We start from the raw sequence: 25929 nt of genomic DNA on the forward strand, positions 1-25929 counted from the left end.
GTCTTTGAATAACATTGTTTCATTCAACGTCATGTTTCATTCAACGTCATTTCGTTAACTTTCATGAGAAAAAAAATGATCCCCAGTCAGGGCCACTATCTGTGTGGGGTTTGCACCTTCTCCCCTCATCCTCTCTGGTCCTCCAGTTTCCTCCCGCGTCCCAAAGATGTGCTCGTGAGGTGAATGGTGTGTCTACCTTGTCCCAGTGTGAGCGAGTGGGCGTGGGTGCACCCTGTGATGGCAGGGCCTCCTGTCCAGGGGCGGGACCCCCCCTTGTGCCCTGAGCTGCCGGGACAGACTCTGGCCACCTGTGACCCTGAATTGGAATAAGTGGGTTAGAAAACCATTATCTTACTTGTTTTTATTAATTGTTCTAAAATTTATGTAGCGCTCACATTTATTTCAATGTGTAATATTAGAAGTATTTTGGGTCTTTATTTATTTAGAAGTTTGGTGATTTTTGTGTGTGTGTGTGGCCATAGGAATTTAACTCTTGTTTATACCAATAAGCCTAGGGTAAAACTAGCTTTGTTACACATCAGTTTGCTTAAGTCATTACACATCAGTTTGCTTAAGTCACAGCTTCCAAGAACATATTGATGATGTTAAGTGAGAATTTACTGTACTTTCATGATTTCAGACATTGGGGTTGAAATCAACTTATCGCATTGTAACTGATGCAATATTGCTTTAACAATGTGGCTGCCGGGGCATCCCAGTTTCAGGTAACCCCGCTCATAAAAGAGCTGGACTTTCGCTTTAATAAAAATCTTTGCTTCTCTGCCTCTCAAAAACAAAACAAAACAAAACAGAAAGCAATGTAGCTCCTGAGTTTGATAGGATAAGCACATCACCCAGTTCATATTTCAAACTTGGTATAAACTGGCCCTGTCCAATAGAAATAAAACGCGAGCTACATACGTACATTTTAAGTTTTCTGGTTGCCACATTAAAAAGGCTTTTCAAAGAGGGTGAAATCAACCCTAGTGACATCTGTTTAACCCAACACATCAAGAACATTACCATTGTAACAGATGACCAGCATAAAACGATTAAGAAGATAGTGTGCATCCCTTTTTTGACACGAGGTCTTGGAAACCCAGATGCATCTTACGCCGAAAGCGCGTCTCAATGCGGACCAACCGTATGTCGAGGGCTCAGTGGCCACACGAGGTCCGTTCCCAGCCACGCGCTGGGAGGCGGCGGACACCGTCCCCGACCGCGTTCTGAGCAGAACGTCGTCCCACAGCTCTGCGTCCTCCTATGTCCCCGGGAGACGGCCACTTGCCTCCACACAAGCAAGCGGCCCAGAAGCCCCTGCACCGAGCGTCCTCACGTGGTCCCCACCAGGCCTTGCAGGCTGTGACCCGCCTCCACCGGGAGCTGGACGCTGGCTCTTGCAAGCCCTGGGGAGACGGGCGTCACTGCGGCGTGTAAGTCCACGACCAGTGACTTCCACGTGTTTCCTTTCATTAAAATTGTGACGTAATTACTGTCCTCTTGCAGACACAGCGCAGTCCCTTCCCGCAGCTCCCCGCATGATCACTTCTAAAAGGGAAGCAGCCCCGCGAAGCCAAGCCCTCCCACACGCACACGCTGGAGGCGGACAGCGGCCCCGGCCCGGCCCAGCCCGGTCGGCCTGCCCGGCGCCCCGCCCCGCGCCCGTCGTGCTCCTCCGCTGTCCTGGCACCAGCCGGGCTGCCTGGGCCCCAGCACCCGCCCTGCCTCACGTCCAGACGGAGGGCATGGCGGGCCACCGGCTGTCCTTGCGGTCAGAGCCTCACCTGACGCCGCGGCCATCACCCCGGCGCGCACGTCGCAGACGCGGCACCTTCGCCGGGGCCGGGGCTGTCACATGCTGTCCCACAGGAGACTCACCGGGAGCGGCAGTGCTGGAATGGGGGACACCAGGGCCCACCGGACGTGTTCCTCCTCTCGGACGGGCGGACGGGCGGACGGACGTGCAGCCAAGACAACCCGCCGGGAGCGAAGCCTACAGGTTGTCGGTCGGCACCTTCCAGTCAGGGTTTTGGCGGGAGCGGCCCGCACTCCGGTGCGCAGGCGCGGCACTGCGCGCTCCAGTTTGCGCAGGCGTAGAATTGCCGGCCGCGTGCGCAGCATTGCCGGCCGCGTGCGCAGGCGCGGACTCATCGCCCTGGGGCCGGCACCTGGAGGCCGCGGCTCGGTCTCGCGTGGGTGTCGTGTGGCCGGGGCGTCGTGAAGACGGCGGCGAACGTGCATGGCATGGCCACCTGGGTGTTCTGTAATCGCTGCTTCCAGCCGCCGCGCCGGACGGCGTGCTTCAGCCTGACCAGCTGCGGCCACGTGTACTGCGCGGGCTGCCTGAGCAAATGTGCGTGGGGCAGCGGGGCGGCCGCGCTGTCGGGAGGAAGGGACCAGCCTCTGTGTGTGGGTCTGACGTGGGGGAGCCCCCAGGCCAAGGGTCAGGCTCGCCGCTCGTCGGAGACGAAGGGACAGTGACCTGGGCTCTGTGGTGGGGAGGGAAGGGTCTTGACTGGGGGCTGCTTCCTTCGGTCCGTGTGCGAGGGGGCTTGTTCCAACACCCCGCGTGGGGCTGGGGGACACCAGAAGAGTGGACGGTGCCCAGCAGGGCTGCAGCGTCGGCCGTGTTGGAATCCACGAATCTGAGTCCACTTCTCAGCTGGGGGATGGTTTTCCTGGAGCTCAGCCGCATGGGCCAGGACAGGGGACGGACACAGCCGCTGTGGGCTGAGCGCGCTGCAGGGGGGACAAGGCGTCCCGGAGGCCGGCGCGTCCACAGGCCGGCCTGCGCTCCAGGCTGGTCGGTGAAGAGACGAAGCTGGAGGCTGGGGGAGGTGCAGCGCCCAGGACCGGAGGCTCTGCTGCCCCCACGCAAGGAGCTGGCGCGAGCGCAGTGGACAGTGGGAGGGGGTTCTGAGCTCCCTGATGACACAGAGCGCTGATGGAGCGAGCTGTGGTCATGGGAGAAGGTGCCCGTGAGGAGGGCAGGAGGAGGGGCGAGGCTGCTGTCAGCGCCGGTCCGCCGAGGTGCGGGTTTCCATGGTGATAACTAGAGTTGCAGAGAGAGGAAGGTGGTGAAATAGACACTAGAGCCGATGTGGATGTGGGCAAGACCGTGCAGAAGGGCAGTTAGCTGACGCTAGCCGGCGGGACGTATTAACCTTTCATTCTTAGGTCTGAGCACTGCTTTACAGGTAGCAGGAGCTCAGTGAATACGTATAAAATATTTATCCAGGGAGCGGATGCGCGAGCAATCCGTGGTGGTGCAGAAGTGAGCCCAAGGGGGCAGAACAAGAAATTTACCTGTTGAGTGGGCTGGGAGGAGCTATTTTCAAATGAAGATATCACTATAAAATCTAATTGTAAGAAATATCAGGGATAGACTTAAGTTTAAGTACTGTTGATCTTTATGGCCACTATTTTGGGGCATAGTTGCAAAGCAGGAAAAAAAGGATTGTCAGTTGTATAAATTTTTCTCACCTGTATCCATACTCATAGTCTCATCCAGTATCTGAATGTGAAAAAAATAAGTGCTATAATCCTGTATAGCTTTTGAAGAAGCATTATAATTTGAAGTGTGTTTATACATATTTAAAAACAGTACTCACACTAATATAATAAAATTTACTTTCATTTTATAGGTAAAAAGGATGAATGCTTGATTTGTAAAGTTCCTTGTCACACAGTTTTACTTTCAAAACACGTAAGTTGAAATCTTTGAAATCTGTGGTATCTGAATATTGATCACAGTGTTTCTCTTTAAACTTGATATTTAATTTTTAGTCATTTGTGGTGTCTAAAATTTTCATTCACTTTGTTAGGTTAACTAGAAGATCTTACAAGATTTCTGAGTAATCAAAGTGTAATTAGGATTTGGTTTCAGATACCTCCTACAATTTTCTTTCTTAATCATACATTGGCCTGTTCATAGGTTTGCTGTGCTATGTTTCTGGAAATGAAAATGGGTTGGATAGACTTCTTCAGTATAATACAAGCTCCTTAACAAAGTGATAGAGTTCCGTTTTTCACAGGGCTCATATCTAGTTAAGAGGGTTGGAGGAAAGTAAGTTTAAAATTGATTACTGTTGCAGTAGGCTTAAAACAATGTCTTTTGTTCTCTATAAAAGACATCAGTTTAACTTGTTTGGTTTCAATTTAATTACAAATAATTGTTCTCCTTACACTTAGGCTCCAAGATATGTATTTGATCCAGTGTTTTGATCTATAACAATTGCTTTTTAAAATTACATATTAATACAAAGTTACCCCAAATGCATCTGATACAGAAGGTCATTAGTGGAGGATGTGAAAGTCCCCCAGATTCTGTCCCCAAAGAGACGGCAGCCAGCAGTAGAATCCCTGTTCTGTGTATGTTACTGTGAGTTATCTTCTTACAAAACCGGTATTTTCTCAGTTGACATATTTTGGCCACACCCTCACTCTTTAAAGATGACTGCATAGTGTTTCATAATTTTTCTGCTGGTAAACCTTGGGGTTGTTCGGTATTTCACTATTTTAAGCAATCGTACAGTGAACATTTTTCACTAACATCTCTGCATACTTTTAAGAATATTTCTGTAGCGTAAATTTCTAGACGTGGGAAAGCCAGGACAAAGATTTAAATATTTAAATTTTTAATAGACAATGCCATGTTTTCCTCCAAACGTGTCATTTTAAACTCTCTGCCCGTTTCTACTACTACTCGTAGCACAGCTGGCCAGGCTTGCGGTTGAGGGGTGGAGACCCCTAGCCTTTCTCTGCCTCCTTGGGTTGACTGTTTAGTCCACCTATGTTCTTTCTTATTTCCTAGTAAATATATTTAGGACCATCCATTTCCTTCTGTTCACTGCCATTCCACATTACTTCAAATATTGCTTCTCTTATTTGTAAATAGTCTCTAATCCCTCTTTTTACTCCTTTTTTAACTCAAGTATTGTTTGAAAGAATATTCTTTAATTTCTAAGTGGTTAGATTTTATCTCCACTGTCATTTTTTTGTGGCAGAGTTTTAATTTTATGGCTCTGTGACCAGAAAATACGGCTATATGGTTTCTTTTTTTAATTAACCAAGGTTTTCATGTGGCTTAGTACATAATTGTTCCATGTTCTGTGGGTGTTTGAAAACGTGCGGATTTTGTCCTCTGTGTAAGTGTATGTGAGAGAGAGTGAAGTTGTTTAAAACGCAGAAGTTGGTCTGACTCCTCTTTCTCTCACACCCACATTCTAACCCCTCAGAAACTTCATGGGCTCTTTAGCAGTCTCCTCCGGTGCCATCCCTTCCTGTCCCACCGCCCCACCCACAAGGTGGAGCCCCACACCTCCAGCTCCCTTCTGTTTTCATCCTGGGTCATGAGTCCCAAATTCCCTGCAGTAAAACCCAAGCCCCTCCTACCCATAGCTCTGTGGCCAGGCCTCTGGTGGACACCTGGTCCCCAGGCCCACAACTCTGACCTGCTGCGGCCCCTGCAGCCTGGCCCGGGCACGCTCTCCCCCTCCCCCACTGCCCTCAGGTCTCTGCGGCCGTCCTGCATGGCGGTGGCTTCCCTGACCCTGACCATTGATGACGCCAGGACAGAGTGTGTGTGCATTTGCGTGTGTACCAGATGTGCGTGTGCAAAAATAGGGAATCAGTTTCACAAAACAACACTTGCCTTGGCTAGATGCAGTGCCCTAGTGGCTTCTGTTCTGATCAGTTTCTCTCATTAAAACAAACCGCCTTGCAACAGGCCAAGCTGATCTCTAGGGTCCTTCGTGGGAAGGTGCTCACTCCGCCCTGCCGTGCAGATACCACCTGATACACCTGTATATGTCGGTTCATGTGTCGTTAAAACGGGCCATTACTGTCACACACACACACACACACACACACAGTGTTTGCTGCCTTATGTGTCAGGTGGTGGGAGGCCAGGGAACAGGGCAGACTGAGCCTGGGAGCCTGCAGAGACCCAGGAGGCAGCCTCTGCTGAAGTGCAGAGCAGAAGGCCGTGCAGACCCAGGGGTACCCGTGGGCCAACCTGGCTGGTTCTGCAGCAGGTGGGGAGGGATGTGAGCAGGAGCAGGTGAGTAGCCATGTGCTTCTGGGCTCCAGGGATGAGATGACACTTTGAGGTCTTCGGTGATCAGGGCCCACTTCCCACAGGGCTTGGGGAGCCACAGACAAAGAAAAACGCTCAGCGGATAGAACCGGGGCTGCAGATGGGTGGGCAGGAGGGTCCCCTGGACGGCAGAGGCCAGTCTATAATCAAGATGACCCCAAGGTAGGAGCCCCAGGACAGCCGCCTGCAGGGCCCCAAGACTGCTGTGACCTCCCCCTCCCCCCTTGCCACTGGGGGTGTTGATTCACTTGTGCCGACCCAGTCCCCTGTCAGACTTTGGTCATGGTGGGGTGGGCCAAGGTCATAGGTTGCAGACCAGATCAGGACAAGAAGGAGAGGACCACCCAAGACCCTGGACTGTGGTGTGGACACAGTGATGGGCATTTGAGGGGGGGGGTGACCTGTCTGTGTAGAGGAAGAGAAAAGTGGACACCAGTGACCGGAATGGCAGATTGGCCCAGCCGGAGGGCTGTCCTCATCCCTGCTCCCTTTCTTCCTGCACACCCAGCGAGACTCGTTTCTCCACCTACATCCTGTGAGAAATGCCATTCTGGGCCTGGCCCCCAAAAATGGTCTCCCAGAGAGCCTTCCCCCTCCCCCTCCTCCAGCTGGATGCTGAGGGCCCATCAGAGGGCAGCTGCTGACAGGAGACTGGTCCTGGTGGAAAGCCACCTACCAAACTCAGGAAAGAACCAATGCCCTCCTAACCCCTGAGACTGGGGAGCTGTCTGGTGCATCGTTAGCCTATGTTAGCCTTCGCATTCCATCTAAGTTTTGGAGTCAAGTTGTCAGTTTCTATACACAGAATCCTGTTGGGATTTCTATCAGGCTTGCATGTAGTCAGAATGTAGGTAAAACTGACATCTGTGTGCTGTTGGCTCTCCCAGTCCGTGAATATGGCACACACACTTCGCCATTCACTTAGATATGCTCAGATTTCTCAGCAATGACGTCAGTTTTCTTTGAGGATGCAGTCAGCATTATCCTCAGGTACCCACTGTTTGGGGTGCTGCCAGCCATGTTTAAGTCCATCTCTTCAGTGCTTACTGCTGGTGTGTGACATGCAATGGACTTTGCCCATTAACTTACACCTGGTGACCTCACATGAGTCACTTGAAATTCTGTTGGCGTATCTAGTTTTCTAGATTCTGTTCACAGTCATGTCATCTCTGAATGTATATTTGTTTCATTCCTGACCTTCTGTCCTGCCTTTTTCTCTTTCCTGCGTTGGCCTGGACCTCCAGTACCACGTGGGGTAGAAATGGTGGTGACAACAGGCGTCCTGCGTCTCTTCCTGATTTCAGGATGGAACTTGCAGTGTTTCGCCATGAAGTATTAGGTGCACATAGGTTTTCTGCTAAGGGTTTTTATCATGAACAGTGTCTTTATCAACTAGCTTTTCTGTAACTATTGAGATTGGCATTTGATTTTTCTACTTTATTCTGTTAATGGGGTGAATTGCATTTATTTTTAGAATTTTAAACCCACGTTAGCTTCTAAGAATAAATGCAATCTGCTTGTGAGGCAGCCTAGCCTGTATGTTTTGCACCTGTGTTCATGTGACAACTGACTGCTTCCCCTGTTTCATGCCCGTTGCAAGCTTTGGTGAATCGGGGCTGTGCTGGCTTCATGACAGGAGGTGAATATTTTCTTCATTTTCTCTCCTCTGGAAGACAGGTTGTTTATAAAATGTGTGGGAGAATCCACCAGTGACGCTATCTGAACCTAGAAGGTTTTTACCTAGGGATTGAATTTCTTTATTAGATATGGGGCTGTTCAGAATTCCTAATTCTTCTTAGGTCAATTTAAGTAAGTTGTATTTTTCTAGGAATCTGTGCCCTTCATCTGCATTTTCAAACATCTTGTCACCAATGTGTTTGCAGCCCTCTGGTGTTTTTAGTGTCGTAATATCTGTAATGTCCTTTTTTCATCTTAATAGTGCCTTCTCTTTTTTTGAACAGTCTTATCAAGTGTTTATTGACTTTTATTAGTATTTTTCAAAGAATTAATTTTTGGCTCTGTTTATCTTTATTTGACAATTGTTTCCATTTTGTTAGTTCTCCTTATCATTTTCTTTTCTCCTTTGGTTTAGTTTGTTCTTTAAGATGGTGCTCAGCATCAACTTCCAACCTTTGCTTTCTACCGTTTGTATCACAGGGTCCTGACTGTCCCTCGTCGGTTAGTGAGGCCTATTTAGTGTCCATCCTTGCCGGAATTATGTATGTTTGGCTGTGTTATATTTTCATTGTCTTCACTTCAAAATCATTTCAAATTTCTACTTGATGACTCTGGTGACCCAAATGTATATTGATTAATTTGGAAATATTTGGGGATTTTAGTTACCATTTTTGCTGACTTTTGTTGAAGTACAGTGCAGAAAGGTGCACAAATTAGAAGTGCGTAACTCGGCTCCAGAAAGCACTCGTTTGAGTGACCTGAGAGACTGCAGCATGCGGCCTTTTCAAGTCTATATAAAAGGGGTTCCCTGAGAAATCCAGGCCCCAGGTGTTCGGCTCCACGGACCTCCTTTCACCTGGTCTCTGACTGCTGTGTGTGTTTTATTCTCTGTACTAAACCCCACAGACATTACTGGGGGGTTAGTGTTCCTTAGGGTTCCCACATCCCGAGTCCCCCACTGTCCCTGAGGGTCCTTTTCTGGGGAGTTCCTTTTGTCATGTCATTTAGTGAGGCCTATTGGTGACAAATTCTCCAACGTTCCTCTGCCTTCACTGTGAATTTATATTGGCCCCAGGGTTAGAATCGTTACTGAAAATGAACGCTTTCTATGGCTTGGGTCATACCACGCCCTGTTTGCTTTGGTCTCTCACAGGTTGGCCGTTGAGTGTGTAGTTATCCTGCTGGGCTTCAGGTGATGCCCTGTCCCGCTCAGGGTGGCTGTCTATGTGGAATGAAGTCACGCGCCTCTGTCCCACTCGGGGTTGCTCACGTGCAGAGTGACTCGCTCCCCCTCACATTGGCCGTGGATCTAGTTCATCAGCGACAGCATTTCCAGTGGCTTCCATTTCTGGATGGGGAGCTAATCATGTTGTTTTGGGTGTGTCTATGTAGGTATAATACATGCTCACATGACATCGTGCTCTCCACCCCTGAACACCAGGCAGCCACGCTCTGTTGGGGGTGCTCTCTCATTTTCTGTGACCTGGGGTAGAGGCTCCCGAGTGTGCGGCAGGTCGAGTTGGTGCAGAGCAGGGCTCTCCGGACCCGGACCCAGAGCCCCTGCGCCTTCAGTGGCCGGGCCCAGGGACCCTGCAGCCTGCGCACGGATCCTGGAGTCACTTCACTAGTCAGTCACTCGCCGTCTCCTCCATGCTTCCCTTTAGGGCCTTGGCCCCTCAGGGGGCATAAATTTAGTGTCACTGTCAAGTCATGGAATTTGGGGAGCACAAGTAGGTTAAATGGGTGGGATCAAATCTCCATCCTGATGCTTGTGTCACACCTGTGGTTCTGAAGCAAAGACCAGACTGGGGAGGGTCACAGGCTCTCCTGCATCTTCTGGGTCCTGAGTGTGTCCTTACCGGGCCCTGCTGTGTTCTTGTCCTTCTGCCTCCGGTCAAGGGCGCCACTCCCACGTCAGTGCCCGCGGACGCAGTGCTTGGCGCGCATCTGTGCCACGTCTGTAAGTAGGTGGACACCACTCCGAAACCCTGCCTTTCCTTTAGTTCCTTGTGTTCCCCGTACTGGTGATGGCGGTACACTGTGCTCTGAGGCTTTTCCTCCGGCTCAGTGTTCCCTTGGTGCTTGGCTCTCACCTCCAGCCTCCTTGAACCTTCGCTGGAGCCTTTGCAAGCAGAGATGAGTGTCACCTGGCAGATGAGGACATGTGGCCCAGAGGGCTCCAGCAGCTGCCAGGCCACGCTGCCCTTCTGTCCTTGGGCAGTGGCACTGCGCTCACCCAACAATCCCAGGCAGCCAGGAGGCGGGACTCCCCCCAGTGCCTCTTGGAGACGATTGGGATGCACTGGTCATTCCTGTCCGGGCTCCTTCTGGGTCTTCAGTTCAGTTTTGAACGAGTGGCCATGAGTGTGGGGTCAGAGGCAGCAAATGGAGACGCCTTTCTCTTTCTCTTCCAGACGGACTCAGGCATCCAGGCGCTGTTTGCGGGTATAGACAGTCTGTGCAAGAAGTACTCCAAGGAGACCTCCCAGGTGAGCGTGCCGTGCGGTTGTGGGCCCAGGGTAAGTGGTCTCCTGCCCAGGTGTGTGCTGTACCATCTTCACTGCACAGCCCACTTGCTTTACTCTGTTGCCGTTTGTGTCCCTCCATGGTCGATACCGTGGTCATTGGTCTGATGCCCTGCTGATCCTCACGACTCGAGGACGGACCTTAGAATCTCGGGTTTGGACAGGCCCCTGGGTCAGCAGCTGCTTCGTGAAGCTGTCCTTTCCTGAGGGTCACTGGGCTGTGGCCTTTGACCCTCGAGCCCTTCCTGCTCCATGCTCTGCCCGCTCTCCCCCGCCTCAGCCTGTAAGCTGTGAAGGTGTGCGGCCCCATCCACCAGGCTGTCCAGGAAGCTGCCCGGGAGAGGAGGAGCGCTGCCTCTGCCCTGCCAGCCTACTTCCTCCTCTGCTAACGTGCCAGGGGCCACCTCCCACCTGCACTCCCCCAAAGAGGCCCTGAGGTGGGCGGCCAGCAGAGGCTGAGGGGACCATGCTCGGCGCATGGGCGGGTCTGTCAGGAAGCCATGGTCAGCCAGTCTGCCAAGACTGTCCCGTCCTCTGGGAAACTGCCCTCTGGCTCTGTGCCCATGGTGTCATGGCTGTCCCCCTTTGTCCTGGGGGCTCCCCAGGGAACACATGGATGCCCTAGAATGCAGCATCAGCACAAGACAAGAGCCAGGCAGGGATGCAGACCAACATTGTTGCCACGTTCGCAGTGGACCCTTTTCTGGGCCGGGTCCCCCCCTGGAGCCCAGAAGCTGCCGTGTTTGAGAACTGGGGGAGAGCCTCACCCGCAGCATTCAGAACCACCAGCAGGCTGGAACATCTGGCGAAGGACATGGCATCGCAGACGCCCCACAGGGCCTCGTCCTGCCTCCAGAAGAAGCAGGGCCGACTGTCCCCGTCAGACCACGCAGCCTGCACAGGCACTCAGAGCGAGGACCGTGAGGTGCTGCCTAGTGACCTCCCTCCACGCCTCTGGCTCACGTCACCTCATCTCTCACAGGTGCCAAGTGCGATTTCCACAGACTTCACGACATGAGAAATTGCATCTCGTTATTTGTCAACCTATTGGGTTTATTTTTCTTAAATAATAAATATTTTAAATGTCTCTCAGTATTAATTTCTAGCAGGGTAAACATCAACAGCTGAAACCCACATGACAAAGCTCTTTGGGGGTCCTCAGCAACTTCCAGAGCGTAAAGCCGGCCTGAGGCCAAAATTGGAAGGCTGGGACCTGCGCTGCGTCCATGAGGCTCTGAGTCCCAGGGACATGCAGCAGCCAGGAGGTCAGGAGACCGTGAAGAGGGGGCTGGTCACTCCTGACCAGTCCTGCCTTCTGGAGGTGGCCGCGGCTAGAGTGGAGGCACTGGAGACCCGTGGGGCTGGCCGTTCTCCTTTCCGCAGATGGGTCTTCTCAGTTCATTGTCTGAAAACATCCCTGATGTGACGTGTCAGAGCTCACTTTTATCCCGTGTGCTCTCGGGCTCAGTCCAGCCTGTATGCACTGCCAGCGCGCAAGCTGGGCTCCTATGAACAGAGGACGCAGCTGGCCCTGGGAACCCAGGCTCGGTCACTGGCTCTCGGAAGCTCTCAGCTCAGCCAGTCTCGGCGTCACTCTCGACCTTGGTTCGTCCCACCCACCCCAGCCCTGGTCCGTGTCACAGTTTCAGGGTGTTCTCATGGGTGCTGTTTGGTCAGGAGGCCATCCTGTGATCCAGTCACTGTTGTCAAAGGGACAGTGTGCTGTGATTGGCCCATGTAGGTCATGTCCCTTCCCATGGCCAGGGCCCAGAGCGCCACCTAAGGCACATGGAGGGGAGACAGAGCAGACCTGGGGTCTCTACTGACTAGGTAGAACATGATACCTCAGCTTGTGTTTGCCTTAGAGAGTGTCCGCAGCGTCATTCACTCATTCATTCATTCACTACATCACAATCCTGGCCCCGCCTGCTGCATCATTCATTCATTGCACCGCGATCCTGGGGCCCTCTCTGGGCATAGATGGTGCCCACATCCTGGCTGGCGGGCAGGGGGACGCATGTCTGTGGGGGGCGCAAGCACGGCCATGTGCCAGTGTCAGCAGCTGACATCTGTTCTCTTCTCAGATTTCAGAATTTCAAGAAAAACACAGGAAGAGACTGTTAGCCTTCCACAGAGAAAAGGTAAATTCAGTCTCTTTTTTGTCACAAGTACTGAGCTTTTGATTTCCTGTCAGACTTGTCATCCAACGCTGTGTCACAATATGGAGGCCACCGGATGCCATCTGTGCCGCGGACCCTCAGCTATTGCACGGTTCCTGTCGGCCCTGTTGCTGCTCCGGGCCCAGCCATGGTCACTGAGCCAGTTTTATGTCGGGGTCCACTGCTATCCCCCAAACTCACAGGCACACCTGAGACACCCCCACAGGACATGCCTGAGACATCCCCACAGGACACGCCTGAGACACCCCCACAGGACACGCCTGAGACACCCCCACAGGACACGCCTGAGACACCCCCACAGGACACGCCTGAGACACCCCCACAGGACACGCCTGAGACACCCCCACAGGACACGTCTGAGACACCCCTACAGGACACGCCTGAGACACTCCCACAGGAGACGCCTGAGACACCCCCACAGGACACGCCTGAGACACCCCCACAGGACACGCCTGAGACACCCCCACAGGACACGCCTGAGACACCCCCACAGGACACGCCTGAGACACCCCCACAGGACACGCCTGAGACACTCCCACAGAACACACCTAAGACACCCCTACAGGACACGCCCCATGGGCCCTCCTCCTCACCTGGTCGGGAGTGATATCAGGGCTTTTAGCACAGGTGGCAGCTTAGACTTCTCTATTCAGACATACCATTGTGTTTGTTTTCTAGAAAAGTCCTTTTGTAAGACCTTTGAAGGTTGTGAAGTAAGTAGAGTCAGCAGCTGGCTCTGAAGTCACGAAACTTGCAGCCACCTCCTCGAGTGTGGAAGCTGTCCCACCACCTGTGTTGGATGTTGCAGGTGTCAGGGTGGCACTGCCCCTGCGGCCTGGCCAGCCGAGTGCTTGGTGCCTCCTATCCTCTCCCCTCCTATGTGCCCCAGACAGTGGATCTGCTCAGAGATCAGCCAGCAGAGGCGAACCACTGCCCAGCCCTGGCCCCTGTGGGCTGTGTCCACAGAGCTGTCTGGCCCACCCCCGCCTGGCCACAGGCTCCTGACCAAGCCTTTGTGTGTCTTACCCGTCAGTTCTCACTGCAGAAGTGGAGAGTAGATGGAGTTAACCACGCTGTCCAGAGGCTGATGTAGGGTCAGACAATGTCAGTGAGGAACTGCAGGTCTCACAGCTGCTATGTGGCGGCCGGAGCCCTGACCCTGATGGGACCACTGAGACTGTAGTGCTGAGGCTCATGGGTGCTCGTACAGACGAGCACTGACAGGTGCCAGTCTCAGCTCCTGCAGGGCCCCAGGTGCTGGCTGGGCGTGGCGCACGTGCACTACAAACCACCTGACTCATGTCCTGGTTTAGGATCTAAGAAATGAGAGGGCCTGCATATTTTGCTCAGTCACTTGGCACAGCCTGTGTGTAACGGAAGTCCCCTCATTGTATCCAGATTTCTAAGCTGGAAGATGCCCTCCGGAAGTCCGTGCTGCAGATGGAGCGGCTGCACAGGTGGGTTCCCTCGGCATACACGCAGGTGTCCACTCATCTGTCTCTAACATGGGCCACACCCAGGGAGCAGAAGAAAGCGCTTGGTTTACCAGAAGCTCCGTCACAGCAGAAATGCAGTAGGAAGCTGAGGGAAAGAATGGAGATGAAAAAGAAAAAGTAGAAAAGCATGAATGGTTCCCGGTGGGGTCCTCGTGATTCCTGGGGCAACGGGAGGAGCTGTGAGATAGCAGTTATGAAAGGGGAGGGCAGGCAGCGCGGCCGCTCATCCATCTGTGCTGGGCTGATTGAGACAGCGGCAGTGAACATGGTGTCACATGCGTTCAGCCATGCCTGTGGTCCGAGAGGACACAGTGCAGTTTCTGTTTTGAACATGCTGATTCAGAAGTCCCAGGGTAGTGGGTTGCACACGCTAGTTGGGTCACCTGCACATGCGGCCAGTGGGGCATGCAGCAGCCCTGCAGGGCCGTCGACTCTGATCCTTAGATTATGTGCAGCCCAACTCAGCTCTACTGCTCACACCTCCACCAAGCTTTTATTTGCTGTTTTATTACATTTCTAGAACATTCCTGGTTCTTTTTACAGCTGTATTGGTTGTGTATTTTTGTGTCTCACCGGTAGTTTATTTCCTGTACCTGAAATCCTCCGTGTTTTCCTCGGCTCTTGCTCGAGGTGGAGTGTTTCTGGCACGGTGGCGATCAGTGCTGGGTCCTCCCGGGACTCACTGCGTGCACACCTGGTGTGGCCCACTCTTTGCTCCGGGGAGCTACCCCAAACTGGTCCTGTGGGTGCCAGCTTCTGTGACGGTGGGGCATTGGGGGACTTGCCCTCCTCCACACCCAGTTTTTCTGAGTCATTGGAAGGAGGAGCAAGTGACCTTGAGAGGAGCTGAGCCCCAGCACTGCCACCATGGTCAGTCGTTACTGAGCACCGCTGTGTCCTCAGCAGGGTCGGCAGGCCGAGTGCTTGTCCTCACGGAGCTTCTCGGGGTGGAAAGGGAGCATGTGGGAAATGAGGCTGGTGAGGGGTCGGGCACAGCCCCAGGAGAGCGTCTGCCTGTCTCAGTCCTCATGCTTTCAATTGGAATGAATTGGTTGGAAGGAAGTTTTCCTGGTTTAATTAACCCCTTTTCCCATCTGTTTAGTGTGAGACCGTCACAAGAAACAGTTTTCAGCACAATCAAACATCCAGTTTCAAGTAAGTGGAGTCGCGCCTGCAGGGAAGGACATGAGGACGGTGCCGCCAGCGGCAGCCACATGCTGAGCTCTGAGGTGTGTTTCACAGCCCCTTCGGCAAAGCCAGACGGATGCCTGTTCCTGCCCCCTGACTCGCCGGCCTCTGAGAGGTGTGTGTGTCCCGTACAACTGGTCTGGGAGTTTATGGGACTCATTGGGTGACATTGATAAGGCACAAGTCCTTCTGCTTCATACATTCCCTTCCCATCCCTTGTCCTCTCCAAGTCCCCAAATTCTGGGCACTTACTGGACGCTGGGCAATGCCTAGCCCCGGCTCTCACTGCAGCAGGTCCCAGAGTCAGGTGTGGTCCCAGCTGCCCAGTCATAGACGTGTCCCTGTGGGCATCGCAGCTGGTTGCGGAGTGGCCATGTGACTGGGCTGGAGCAGCAGTGTCACTGGACCGTCTGTGATCAGGGAGGCTCAGGAACAAATCCAGCACAAGGGAAGGATGAGGTTGGTGATTGTGCTGGCGGCTCCATTGGGGACCCTGACCCCACCTCGCCAAATGGCCCTTAGAGTATGTCCCTCCTCCATCTTTGTGTTTTCTTGAAATGATGGGAGTTGGGGACACGTGTGGCACAAAAGGGCCAGTGGCAGGTCATCTGAGAGCCTGTGGGTCCCATGTCTTACAGCGCAGCATGTGGCGCTCAGCGCTCTTTGAAGGTGCCTGAGTTACTGTCCTCCCTCCTTTGCCTTGTTCTTTCTGTCTCTGTCCTGTGGGAAGGCCCAAATCACATTTCCCTGTCAGCTGCTGGCCAAAGTGAAGGGACTAACATTCTCTGAGCCATTTGTGCAGAGCATGTGGGCTGTTTGCTGAGCCATCTTTGCAGAGCGCGTGGGCCGTCTGTGCAGAGCGCGTGGGCCGGCTGTGCAGAGCGCGTGGGCCGTCTGTGCAGAGCGCGTGGGCCGGCTGTGTAGAGCGCGTGGGCCGGCTGTGCAGAGCGCGTGGGCCGGCTGTGCAGAGCGCGTGGGCCGGCTGTGTAGAGCGCGTGGGCCGGCTGTGCAGAGCGCGTCGGCCGGCTGTGCAGCGCGTGTGGGCCGGCTGTGCAGAGCGCGTGGGCCGGCTGTGCAGAGCGCGTGGGCCGGCTGTGCAGAGCGCGTGGGCCGGCTGTGCAGAGCGCGTGGGCCGGCTGTGCAGAGCGCGTGGGCCGGCTGTGTAGAGCGCGTGGGCCGGCTGTGCAGAGCGCGTGGGCCGGCTGTGCAGCGCGTGTGGGCCGGCTGTGCAGAGCGCGTGGGCCGGCTGTGCAGAGCGCGTGGGCCGGCTGTGCAGAGCGCGTGGGCCGGCTGTGCAGAGCGCGTGGGCCGGCTGTGCAGAGCGCGTGGGCCGGCTGTGCAGAGCGCGTGGGCCGGCTGTGCAGAGCGCGTGGGCCGGCTGTGCAGAGCGCGTGGGCCGGCTGTGCAGCGCGTGGGCCGTCTGTGCAGAGCGCGTGGGCCGGCTGTGCAGAGCGCGTGGGCCGGCTGTGCAGAGCGCGTGGGCCGGCTGTGCAGAGCGCGTGGGCCGGCTGTGCAGAGCGCGTCGGCCGGCTGTGCAGAGCGCGTCGGCCGGCTGTGCAGCGCGCGTCGGCCGGCTGTGCAGCGCGCGTCGGCCGGCTGTGCAGAGCGCGTGGGCCGGCTGTGCAGAGCGCGTGGGCCGGCTGTGCAGAGCGCGTGGGCCGGCTGTGCAGAGCGCGTGGGCCGGCTGTGCAGAGCGCGTGGGCCGGCTGTGCAGAGCGCGTGGGCCGGCTGTGCAGAGCGCGTGGGCCGGCTGTGCAGAGCGCGTGGGCCGGCTGTGTAGAGCGCGTGGGCCGGCTGTGCAGAGCGCGTGGGCCGGCTGTGCAGAGCGCGTGGGCCGGCTGTGTAGAGCGCGTGGGCCGGCTGTGCAGAGCGCGTGGGCCTGCTGTGCAGAGCGCGTGTGGGCCGGCTGTGCAGAGCGCGTCGGCCGGCTGTGCAGAGCGCGTGGGCCGGCTGTGCAGAGCGCGTGGGCCGGCTGTGCAGAGCGCGTGGGCCGGCTGTGCAGCGCGTGGGCCGGCTGTGCAGGCGCGTGGGCCGGCTGTGCAGAGCGCGTGGGTCGGCTGTGCAGAGCGCGTGGGCCGGCTGTGCAGAGCGCGTGGGCCGGCTGTGTTGAGGTGAGTAAATGAGATGAGATACTGCAGCTGTGGCGTGTCACAGGAACTGGACGAGCCCAGAACAGGCAGCCAGAGGAGGGTGCTGGGCTAGAAGTCTGAGTGCCCTCCCAGGATGGAGGCTGCAGAGCTGGGCCAGGGCCTCCATGCTGTGTGGGGTTTGTGTTTGGTTTTGCAGACAGTGGGTGCAGTAAAAGGGAGGGAGGGAAGTGACAGTGATGGGGCCTGCGGTTCTGAGCTCAGGGCCGTGCACGAGGGGGATGTGGGCGTCAGCTCGGGGGCGTTATGTGCGTGTTCCCTTGCAGAGAAGGCCCAGGCCCAGTCAGTATGTCTCCCTGTTTATTTGACAGAGTGGAATCCATGGACGTTGACCTCACGCCCTCCCCAAGGAGAAGGGTAAGTTCGTCAGCTCTGTGCTGCATGTCCCCGCACTGGTTAGTGGCACCATTCATGTCATGACCATGCTCCCCTGTGACCTGGACAAGTGATGCAGACGGTGCTGGCTGAAACCAGGACAAACCCTGTCAGGTAAAGAGATGGGTCCGAAATGGGAGGGGACAGCTTCAACTCAAAGAGAAGCAAGACCAGAGGAACTGTGGCCGGAACACAGGGCAGCCAGGCCTGGCCGTCATTGCCCACTCAGGCCGAGCCCAGTCTCGGTACAGGACAGGGCAGGAGCCTACAGGTGTCCACGGCGGCCCTGCGCCCACCTGGCAGCGCCAGTGACAGACTTAGTGGAGACGCTGCTCTGAGCCCTTACTCAGCTCTTATTGTTGGCAAACACTCCTATGAGGTGTGATCAAAAAACTGCCGAGTGCCATCCAATGGAAAGGCAGGGACCTTCAATATGGGAAGCTGCGTGTCAAACCTTAGAAACAGTGTGTGACAAATTTTAACTTGTTCAGTGCAGTCAGCCGGGTGTGAGCTACAGTTGAGAGAAGGTGTGTTTTAAAGTGCCATAAATCATCCTCCATCGTGACAACACTCCATGTCACATATCCCTTCTAGTACGACAATTTCTGTCAAATAAAAACATGATGGTGTGTCCTCATCCACCTTATTCACCGGATCTGGCTCCGTACAATTTCTGGCTCTTCCCCAAAGTCAAAATGTCCGTGAAAGGTAAATGTTTTACATCAATTCAGGACATCGAGGCAGCCACGACAACACAGCTAAAGATACTCACAAAAGAGGACTTCCAGAACTGCTTCAGAAAGTGGCAAGAACGATGGAATAGTGTGTTCTAAGTGAGGGGGAGTATCATGAGGGGCATTAATAGCAATGTGTCTTTTACTGTAAGTTTTTTCAGTTTAAACATTCTCCATATATTTTGATCACACCTTGTACGAGCACTTGACAAACACAACCGCAGCCCCTGGCAGCCTGCCAGTGAGAGGTGCTCACATCCAGGCAGCATCCTGGAACCAGATTCTGCCAGGACCTGGAGCCCAGGGTAGGGAGGCAGTAACGCAGAGCATGCAGCTTGGGGCAGGACCCCCAGCCCTCGGCAGCCTCCTCTACAGCCCCTGTCACCTCCCCACTCTGCCGTGCCGCTGTGTCTGCCAGCCGGTACCCGCTTCCCGCCACACCTGGGAGTGGCCGTGATACAGTCCTCCCTGCCCTGGGCACCTGCACCTGGCCCTCACCCACCAGCCTCCCAGCCTGGCTCGCAGCTCTTGAGGTGCACCCCAGGCTCGTCCATGCCCCCCGAGGCTCTGTGCCCCCCGAGGTTGAACCAGAGCCTCAGCCCATGTGTGACCTCTTTCAGAGATTAAAGGCTGACAGGCTGAAGTGACTTGCGTGTCACTGGTGTTCCCTTGGAAATCGCAGCTAAGGGACCAGAATGCAATGAATTGTTCCAATTCCAAAGTGAGCAAGTGTCTGTGTCAAGGGCCAGACTGAGAGGCTGAGGCTCTGTGGACCAGAGTGTCTGCCCTAGCCGCTTGTCTCTGGCTGACAGTGTGGGAACAGTGGGTACAGCTGCGTTCCAGGACAACTTTACTGACAGACATGGGGTGTGGGCTGTGGCATGCCAACCCTGGAGCCAAAGCAGAACCCAGCTTCTCAAGGAAAACTTGTCAGCCAGTTGTTTGCCTCCCGCGCCATGTCTGTCCAGGAGTGGGTACACACAAAGGCTTTGGGGAGAGCTACTGTGAGCCCCCAACGGGTCAAGTGAACCATGTGTCCTGGAAGCCCCAAGCGGAGGCCCCAGGAGCCCACCCATATGGCACAGGCAGGACCGGCCTGCGGTGCTGGAGTGGAGCCCAGGGCCCCCAGTGTTTGTCCCACCATAGGGCCCCCAGAAGGGGCGTTGTCTGGATGGTGAGGGCGGGGTCCCCGCCCCGGACGGTTTATCACAGGTGAGTGGCCAGATCCGTGGGCATCACATCAGGGTGAGCTGCTGGGGACAGAGGGCAAGAACACCAAGCTGGCAGCCACCAGGCCTCGTGGTGGGGGCCTGTGCTGGTCTCTTCTCCCCACTGCCCGGCGCCAAGTCTGGGGTCCTGGAGAGCAGGTGGGAGACACAGCCTGCTTCCGCCTGCAAGTGCTGGTGAAGGGCCAGCTGGACGCAGCTTTCCAGGTCGAGGCCTTAACTGCAGAGGAGCTCAGGACTCTCCGGTATGACTGGCCAGTGTTAACAGATACTGGCTTTTTAAAGGTAAGAGCCAACTCAAGCCAACAGTGAACGCAGACTTTGTTGAACTCGTGAATTGATGAGGGAAATCAGCAAAATCAGCTGCTTTGAAGGAGAGTCCAGACGAACGCACACCAGCCGTCAGGAAAGCAGGCTGGGGCTGACAGATGCAGACCCACATGGCCCGGGATGAGTGCAGTGTGCCCACAGGCACCAACGTCACACATTAGCCTCACTGCCACCTGTTCTCAGCAGGCAGCACCCCAGGATGAGGAGAGACGGACCGAGAGCCGCATGCGCCAGGAGGGCACATAGACATGCAGCCCTCTGCCCGCTGCAGACCTCAACGCCTTCCTGACACCCCAGAGCCCCCAGTGTCCCCAGAGCATTCATTCTCTAGTATGAGCTGGTCCCAGCAAGTTGTGAGCAGAGGAGACAGTTAGGCTGGGTTTCAACCCCATCCTGTGAGCTTACGGGGGACGCATGGCTTCTGTTCTCATGTTCCTCCCGCAAACTCCCCGCCCCCATCGCAGGCCCCCCCAGACGTTGGGCACCTCCCTGAGTCCCTGTGCTTCCTGTTGCCGTGCCCGGCCGGGTCTGGTCCTGCTGGGCCACATCAGCCCCACTGCCAGTGGTCAGAGTGAAGTGTGCGCTTGGCACAGGGCAGCCGACACCCCAGAACCTGCACAGAAAGCAGTCCTCCCATGACCCAATCTGGGCGCATCTTATTTCCTGTCCTCCTGGCAGGGCCTCGTCAGCCTGCGCTGGTCGGCAGCCCTGGCACCCTCCCCGCTGGCCCGCCTGGCTGGCTGGCCATTCACCACCTCTGGGTTGTGGCCACTGTCCTGGGCCATGTCTCTTGGTTCACTGTTTCACCTATTACAGGAGTTTCCCCCAAGCAGACCCTACGAAAATAGTTTTTTCATTGGAAGCCAGGATGAGGGCACACAATTTCCCCGGTTCTGACCCGACAGCAGTTACTTCAGTCCTCACGATGTGGAAGTAACTTTTTTCCATTGAAGTTTCACACACTGTGCCCGTTGGTCAGAGTTGGCCTGCACTGGACATACGTAGCAGGTGGACAGCATGAGGGGACAGCCGTGGAGAGAGGCCACCGCTGGTGGGCCCAGGGTCATTAGGGTGGGTGTGCCAGAGCACAGGAGCAGGGAGGATGGGCCACCAAGATCCTGGCGCGGCCCAAGAATGAGGCAGACGGGCTGTGGAGGTGCAGACGGCAGCCCAAACGGCACAAAGGTGCGTCTCCGTTGTGTGCACCTCCTGCCCCAGGTCCCAGCGGTTACAGGGGGCTGGGAGCTGCGTGGACCATCCCTCCTGCTCCACTCAGCTCCTCCGTGGGGATCAGGGTGCAAACACTGCTGGCAAGTGCCAGGCTCTGAGCAAGGCCCAGCACACACCGCCCCCTGCTGGTCACCAACGTCTGTATTTTCCAGGTGACAGACTTGTGCACCACAAATGAGGATTTACTCAGGATTTTAAATTTTCTAACATCAACCACAAACTTTGTTTGCTTTTTCTTGCTTATGAAACTCTTAGAAGCACTTTGTCCTTCATCCACTCACTGCTGTGGGCGCTGGTGGGACAGTGGGGGACTCCCTGTGTCATGGGACCTGCGTCCCAGGCAAACCCGGTCAGCCAGAGACGTGTCAGGCTGACTAGGAGCTGTGTTCTGGGTTTTGGAACATCTCAACCGTTTTCTTTTTGTGTTCTTAGCCTGAGATAGCAGCCGGCCCGACAAGAATCTCTCTGATTAGCCCACCTCGAGACGGACGCATGGGTAAGTCGGTCAGAGTCCCTGTAACCGGACCCCAAAGCAAAACACGCGTTGAAACACATCCCCTGGAAGGAATGTCTGCTCACACGTCAGAACTTACCTGAGGGTCGTCCTTCAGCTGTCGGCACAGACAATCGCCTGAGCTGTGTGGCCTCATCCAGGACCCACGGAGCCCGTGCCTGGCATTCCAGGGAGGTGGGCTTTTCCGTATTCCAGATAATGAAACTTATCCTCTTAGGTGTCAGATGTTTTTCATTTAAAATTTTCAGGTGGAAACCTTTCTAACATCCATCAGGTAGCATTGCTTTCCTGAGCAGAAATCAGACGCCAGGAGTGGGGGGTCTTGTGGCTGAGGAGCCGCACTCTGGCCTCCTGTCTATGGGACATCCCCTCCGTGACGCCCTGGGCTCTCCAGAGGCTTTCCTCCTCCTTGGACTCCCCTGACTGAGAGCCTGACATCCATGGGGCGCGAGAGCCCAGGGCCACACCTAGCCCCAGAGCACTGCCCACACGGCTGCTGCGAGTTGACCTGTGAGGCCTCAGTTTCCTCATCTCTGTTGACAACAGCTCTCACAAATTACTGTAAAGAGTAAATAAGGAACTGTTTCAGCGACCTCCCACCCACAGTACTGAGCATGTGCTCGCTGAACAGAAGATACCACTGCTGTGTGTGGGCCTGCCCGGGGGTCACAGTGCTGGACTTGTGAATCAGGTGGGGAGGCCTATGGGTCAGGAGATGACCACCATGTTTTACTCACAGAGCCCTAGAGCCAGGATGGGGGCAGCCACGCCGGAGGCAGGGCACGCGAGGGGCCGTGTGGGCAAGAGCCCTGACTGGCTCTCTTGGGAAGGAAGTGTCTGGTTTGCGTCATTTAGGGGTGTTGGGGTGCACGGCTGCCTTGGTGATGAGGGCAGAGAGAACGCTGGACGGAGGAGGTGGCCCAGAGCACAGGCTTTGGACGGCTGTGCCTGCAGGCAAACCCCCAGCCTGGGAGGGGCCATGTCTCTGGGATCAGCACAGCCCCCAGATGTCAATCCAGCCTGCAGTGTGGAACGTAAAAGCAGGATTCATACGGCCTGCCGACGCTTTGCCTCCCGGGTCCTCAGCCATCTGCCAGCTCTCCTGAGGCTCACCTGCAGGCTTAGGAGTGCTTTGGTGCCAGAGCCAGCAGCGGACAGGGAGCCCCCACGGCCCACACAGCCCAGGGCCTCTCAGTGCTGTGCCCCAGGGAAAGGCACTCGCCTCTCTGACCCAGGTTCTTCAACTATGAAAGGGCTGATGCTGAGGGAGCCTCACCTAAATGCTGTCTCCCCTCCTTCCTGCCTTTCTGCTGCTAAAATTCTGCAAAATTAGGTGCAAAGGAGCTCAAGTATAAAAAGAGCAATCTTCCAGATTTGCCCTCAGTTGCGCCTAAAGCATACCAGGGACCATTCACATCCCAAAGAAGTTTCTTACAAACCCTGGAGAGTTCAGCAGGCAAAATGCAGGGTCGGTCTGTCCGCTGTTCCCGCCCTCTTGTCGGAGCTGAGAGCCCCTGGACTCAGAGCAGGAAGAGTGCACGTCTCCAGGCATTTGTGGGGTGCCTTCTGCATACCTGGGTGTTCTCCCCTAGCCAAGCCCACCTGCAGTGGAGGTGGAGGCCCCTGAGGCCAGAGTGTCAAGGTCAAATTGAAACTCTGCGACCTGAACAGCCCTGTCCCAGGTCTTGGTATCAGGATGCATGTTGGTCGGGATGCTTTGAAAAGTCTGGATGCACGAAGGAGAGAAGACTAAGTTGTGAGATGTGCACACTCCACGCTCCTGTCATGAGCGGGGCCTAAACGGGGGAGTGGGCGGTGCGTGGATAGGGTGGGGAGTAGGCAGGGACAGCGGAGTGAAGAGACACCACAGGTGTGATGTCTTCTTCCTTAAAGCAGCCATGTGTTAGTTTCCTCTTGTCCCCACAGGTAGCGTGTCCCACCGAGGCCCTCAGCACCTCAGCCTGACTCCAAGTCACGCCAGCGTGTCCCAGGCTCTCAGGTAAGACCCCGCATGCAGCTCCTTAAAGACACTGAAAGTGGAAAGTTTGAAAAACAAAACTCATAATCTGCCTCACTGGCAGTAATGCTCTGAGCGTCTTCATGTGTTGCCTTTTAACCCGTTTTCACGTGTTCTGAGGTTATGTTTTGTAGACCACTTTCTGTTTTGCTTTGCTGAAGCTCGTACAGAACTTAGGCAGTTGCCCTGTAATGGCTGCAGCGTTTCATCGCAGGGCAGGGCCCACAGGCTGGTTGTGAGGGGCAGGTGTGTGCAGAATGCTGCAGGTGGTCAGTGAGCAAACGGTCACATGTGTGTCCCACCAAAGCCATTACAAAAGCAGCAGCTGGTTTGGCCCATGGGCCATTGTGTGCTGACCTGAGTATGCCACGACCCACTGACCGTGCTGCCGTCTCAGACGTGGGCCTCCTCTGTAGAAGCACGCTGGACAGCCCTTGCCTGAGCACCAGAAGCCAGGTGGACGCTCCCCTGACCCCCACCTAAAGCCCCTTAGTGGCATCCGATGCCAAAGGCCACATCCACACTTGGCCGTCTGGCAACCCCACCAGTGGCCTCCAGCTCCCTCAGCTCAGCCAGAGCCACGCCTGTGCCCACTGCTTCTTGATTCATGAGGCTGTCCCACCCACCTGCCTGAGCAGCTTGCTCCCCTGACAAGACTGGGATTCCATTCCTCACCCCACCCCACCCTCCGGGGACCCCGCCCTCCTTGCTTGGTGCCCTCTGACCCCCAGGGACCCCACCCTCCCTGCTTGGTGCCCTGATGCCCAGGGGACCCAGCCCTCCCTGCTTGGTGCTGATTGTAACTCTTGACTTTTGTCAGCATCAGCACAGAGGCTGCAGGGGAAGGGTCTGCTGACAGTGGACACTGGGCCTGGTACTGGGCAGCCATCTTCGCAGGCCCTGTTCATGGTCAGCAAAGCCCGGAGGAGGCCTCCTGGTGGTCACTGCACATGCAGCTGTCCCCTGAGGGGCCATCAGCCCCAGCACAGAGCAAGACCTCACTCCCCGGCACTCGGAATATGTTTTTGGAACCAACACATGGCCTTTAAAACTGAAAAGTAGTCCGTGTTGGCCTCATCATGTCGCAAAGCCCTTTGACGCCTTGGTGATTTTGTTTGTTGAACTTACTAGGATTGCCAGCAAGGGGCCGGCCCAGAGTCTGGGCCCCCAGGCACCCGGCACAGTGGGAGGAGGGGGCTCGCCCAGCCTCGGAGGCCACCCAGGTCCAGCGCCACGGCCGCCCATCAGCCTCTCGGGGCTGCTGCAGAGGCAGCATTTAGGCAAGTGTGCGTTGGTCCCCTTGGAAAGTGCACGTGACGTGTGAGAAAGTGTTGAAATGTGTGTGACACGATCAAGCGAAGCTTACATGTTCTGGAGGACTGTGTCTGAGTTTTCCGTCAGTGGCTGAGAAGACTCCCATTGCTTCTGCAGGGTCTGCTGGCCTCGGGGCGGCCACGCTGGAGAGACGACCGGTTCCTGCCCGCCTCTGTGGCTCTCCGGCCCTGCAGACAGCCCAGCAGCACCACTACCCCAGGCAGCAGCTATAATCGTGCTTCTTCTCTGTACAGCGATGCAAGAATACAACCGAATAAAGGGCTTTTCTGATTATCTGGGGGCAGCTTATGTGTGATAAGTTTGATACTCTGCCAAGATCCTTGCAGCTTGGTGACCTGCCTGCTGGGACGCGTTCTGACCCCAGCTCGACAAGGGAGCCTGTGACAGAGTCCTGCACGCAGCCCCACTCGTAGGCATCGCCCCTGTGCCTGAGACCTGCTGTCTGGGACACAGTTCTGTCACGTGATTCTCGTGGCTCACCTGTGATGCTGTGTTCAGCGATGACTGTGTCTCCAGAGGTGAATGTCGTCCTGACTGCCTCTGCCAGGCAGGTGACATGCTCACACTCGACTGGAAGGCAGCATGCTCCCCTTCACCCACTAGTCGTGACCACTCCAGTATGAAGACGAGGCTTGTGCATTCATTACAGTCCCTTATGTCGCAGTTACCTAGCAGGTGTCAAGAAACGTGATGTGCATTACCTCACCTGGGCCAGGCATGTCACAGGGAGGACAGGGTAATGTCCCCTCACACTCTTGCGAGGCTGTGGGCACGATCCTGTCACACAGGCCCGGGGTACCCCCTCGGGCTGCAGGGGCCCCCACGTGCTTGCCGAACTTGCGGAAGTGGCACGATGCA

The 25929-nt window shown here is 55.5% G+C and overlaps 1 protein-coding gene across 2 annotated transcripts; it reads left to right on the top strand.

Moving 5' to 3' along the window:
- The first annotated feature begins 404 nt into the window (after positions 1–404).
- Positions 405–25718, top strand: RNF212 (ring finger protein 212). Of its 2 annotated transcripts, XM_074320029.2 has the most exons (12): positions 405–2353; positions 3645–3706; positions 10189–10263; positions 12384–12440; positions 13878–13936; positions 15078–15130; positions 15218–15278; positions 17622–17667; positions 21638–21701; positions 23646–23718; positions 24868–25016; positions 25168–25718. In XM_074320029.2, the coding sequence occupies exons 1-12, from the start codon at positions 2245–2247 to the stop codon at positions 25281–25283; spliced, it is 924 nt and encodes a 307-aa protein (XP_074176130.1). In that variant the 5' UTR covers positions 405–2244; the 3' UTR covers positions 25284–25718. The 2 variants fall into 2 exon arrangements, with proteins under 2 accessions (XP_074176130.1, XP_074176126.1); XM_074320025.2 differs by having other exon boundaries at positions 15078–15278; positions 25168–25717.
- Positions 25719–25929: the final 211 nt, after the last annotated feature.

Source organism: Rhinolophus sinicus, chromosome 1 (assembly GCF_057876585.1).
Source record: "Rhinolophus sinicus isolate RSI-liver-muscle chromosome 1, RSI-T2T, whole genome shotgun sequence".
Classification (NCBI taxonomy): domain Eukaryota; kingdom Metazoa; phylum Chordata; class Mammalia; order Chiroptera; family Rhinolophidae; genus Rhinolophus; species Rhinolophus sinicus.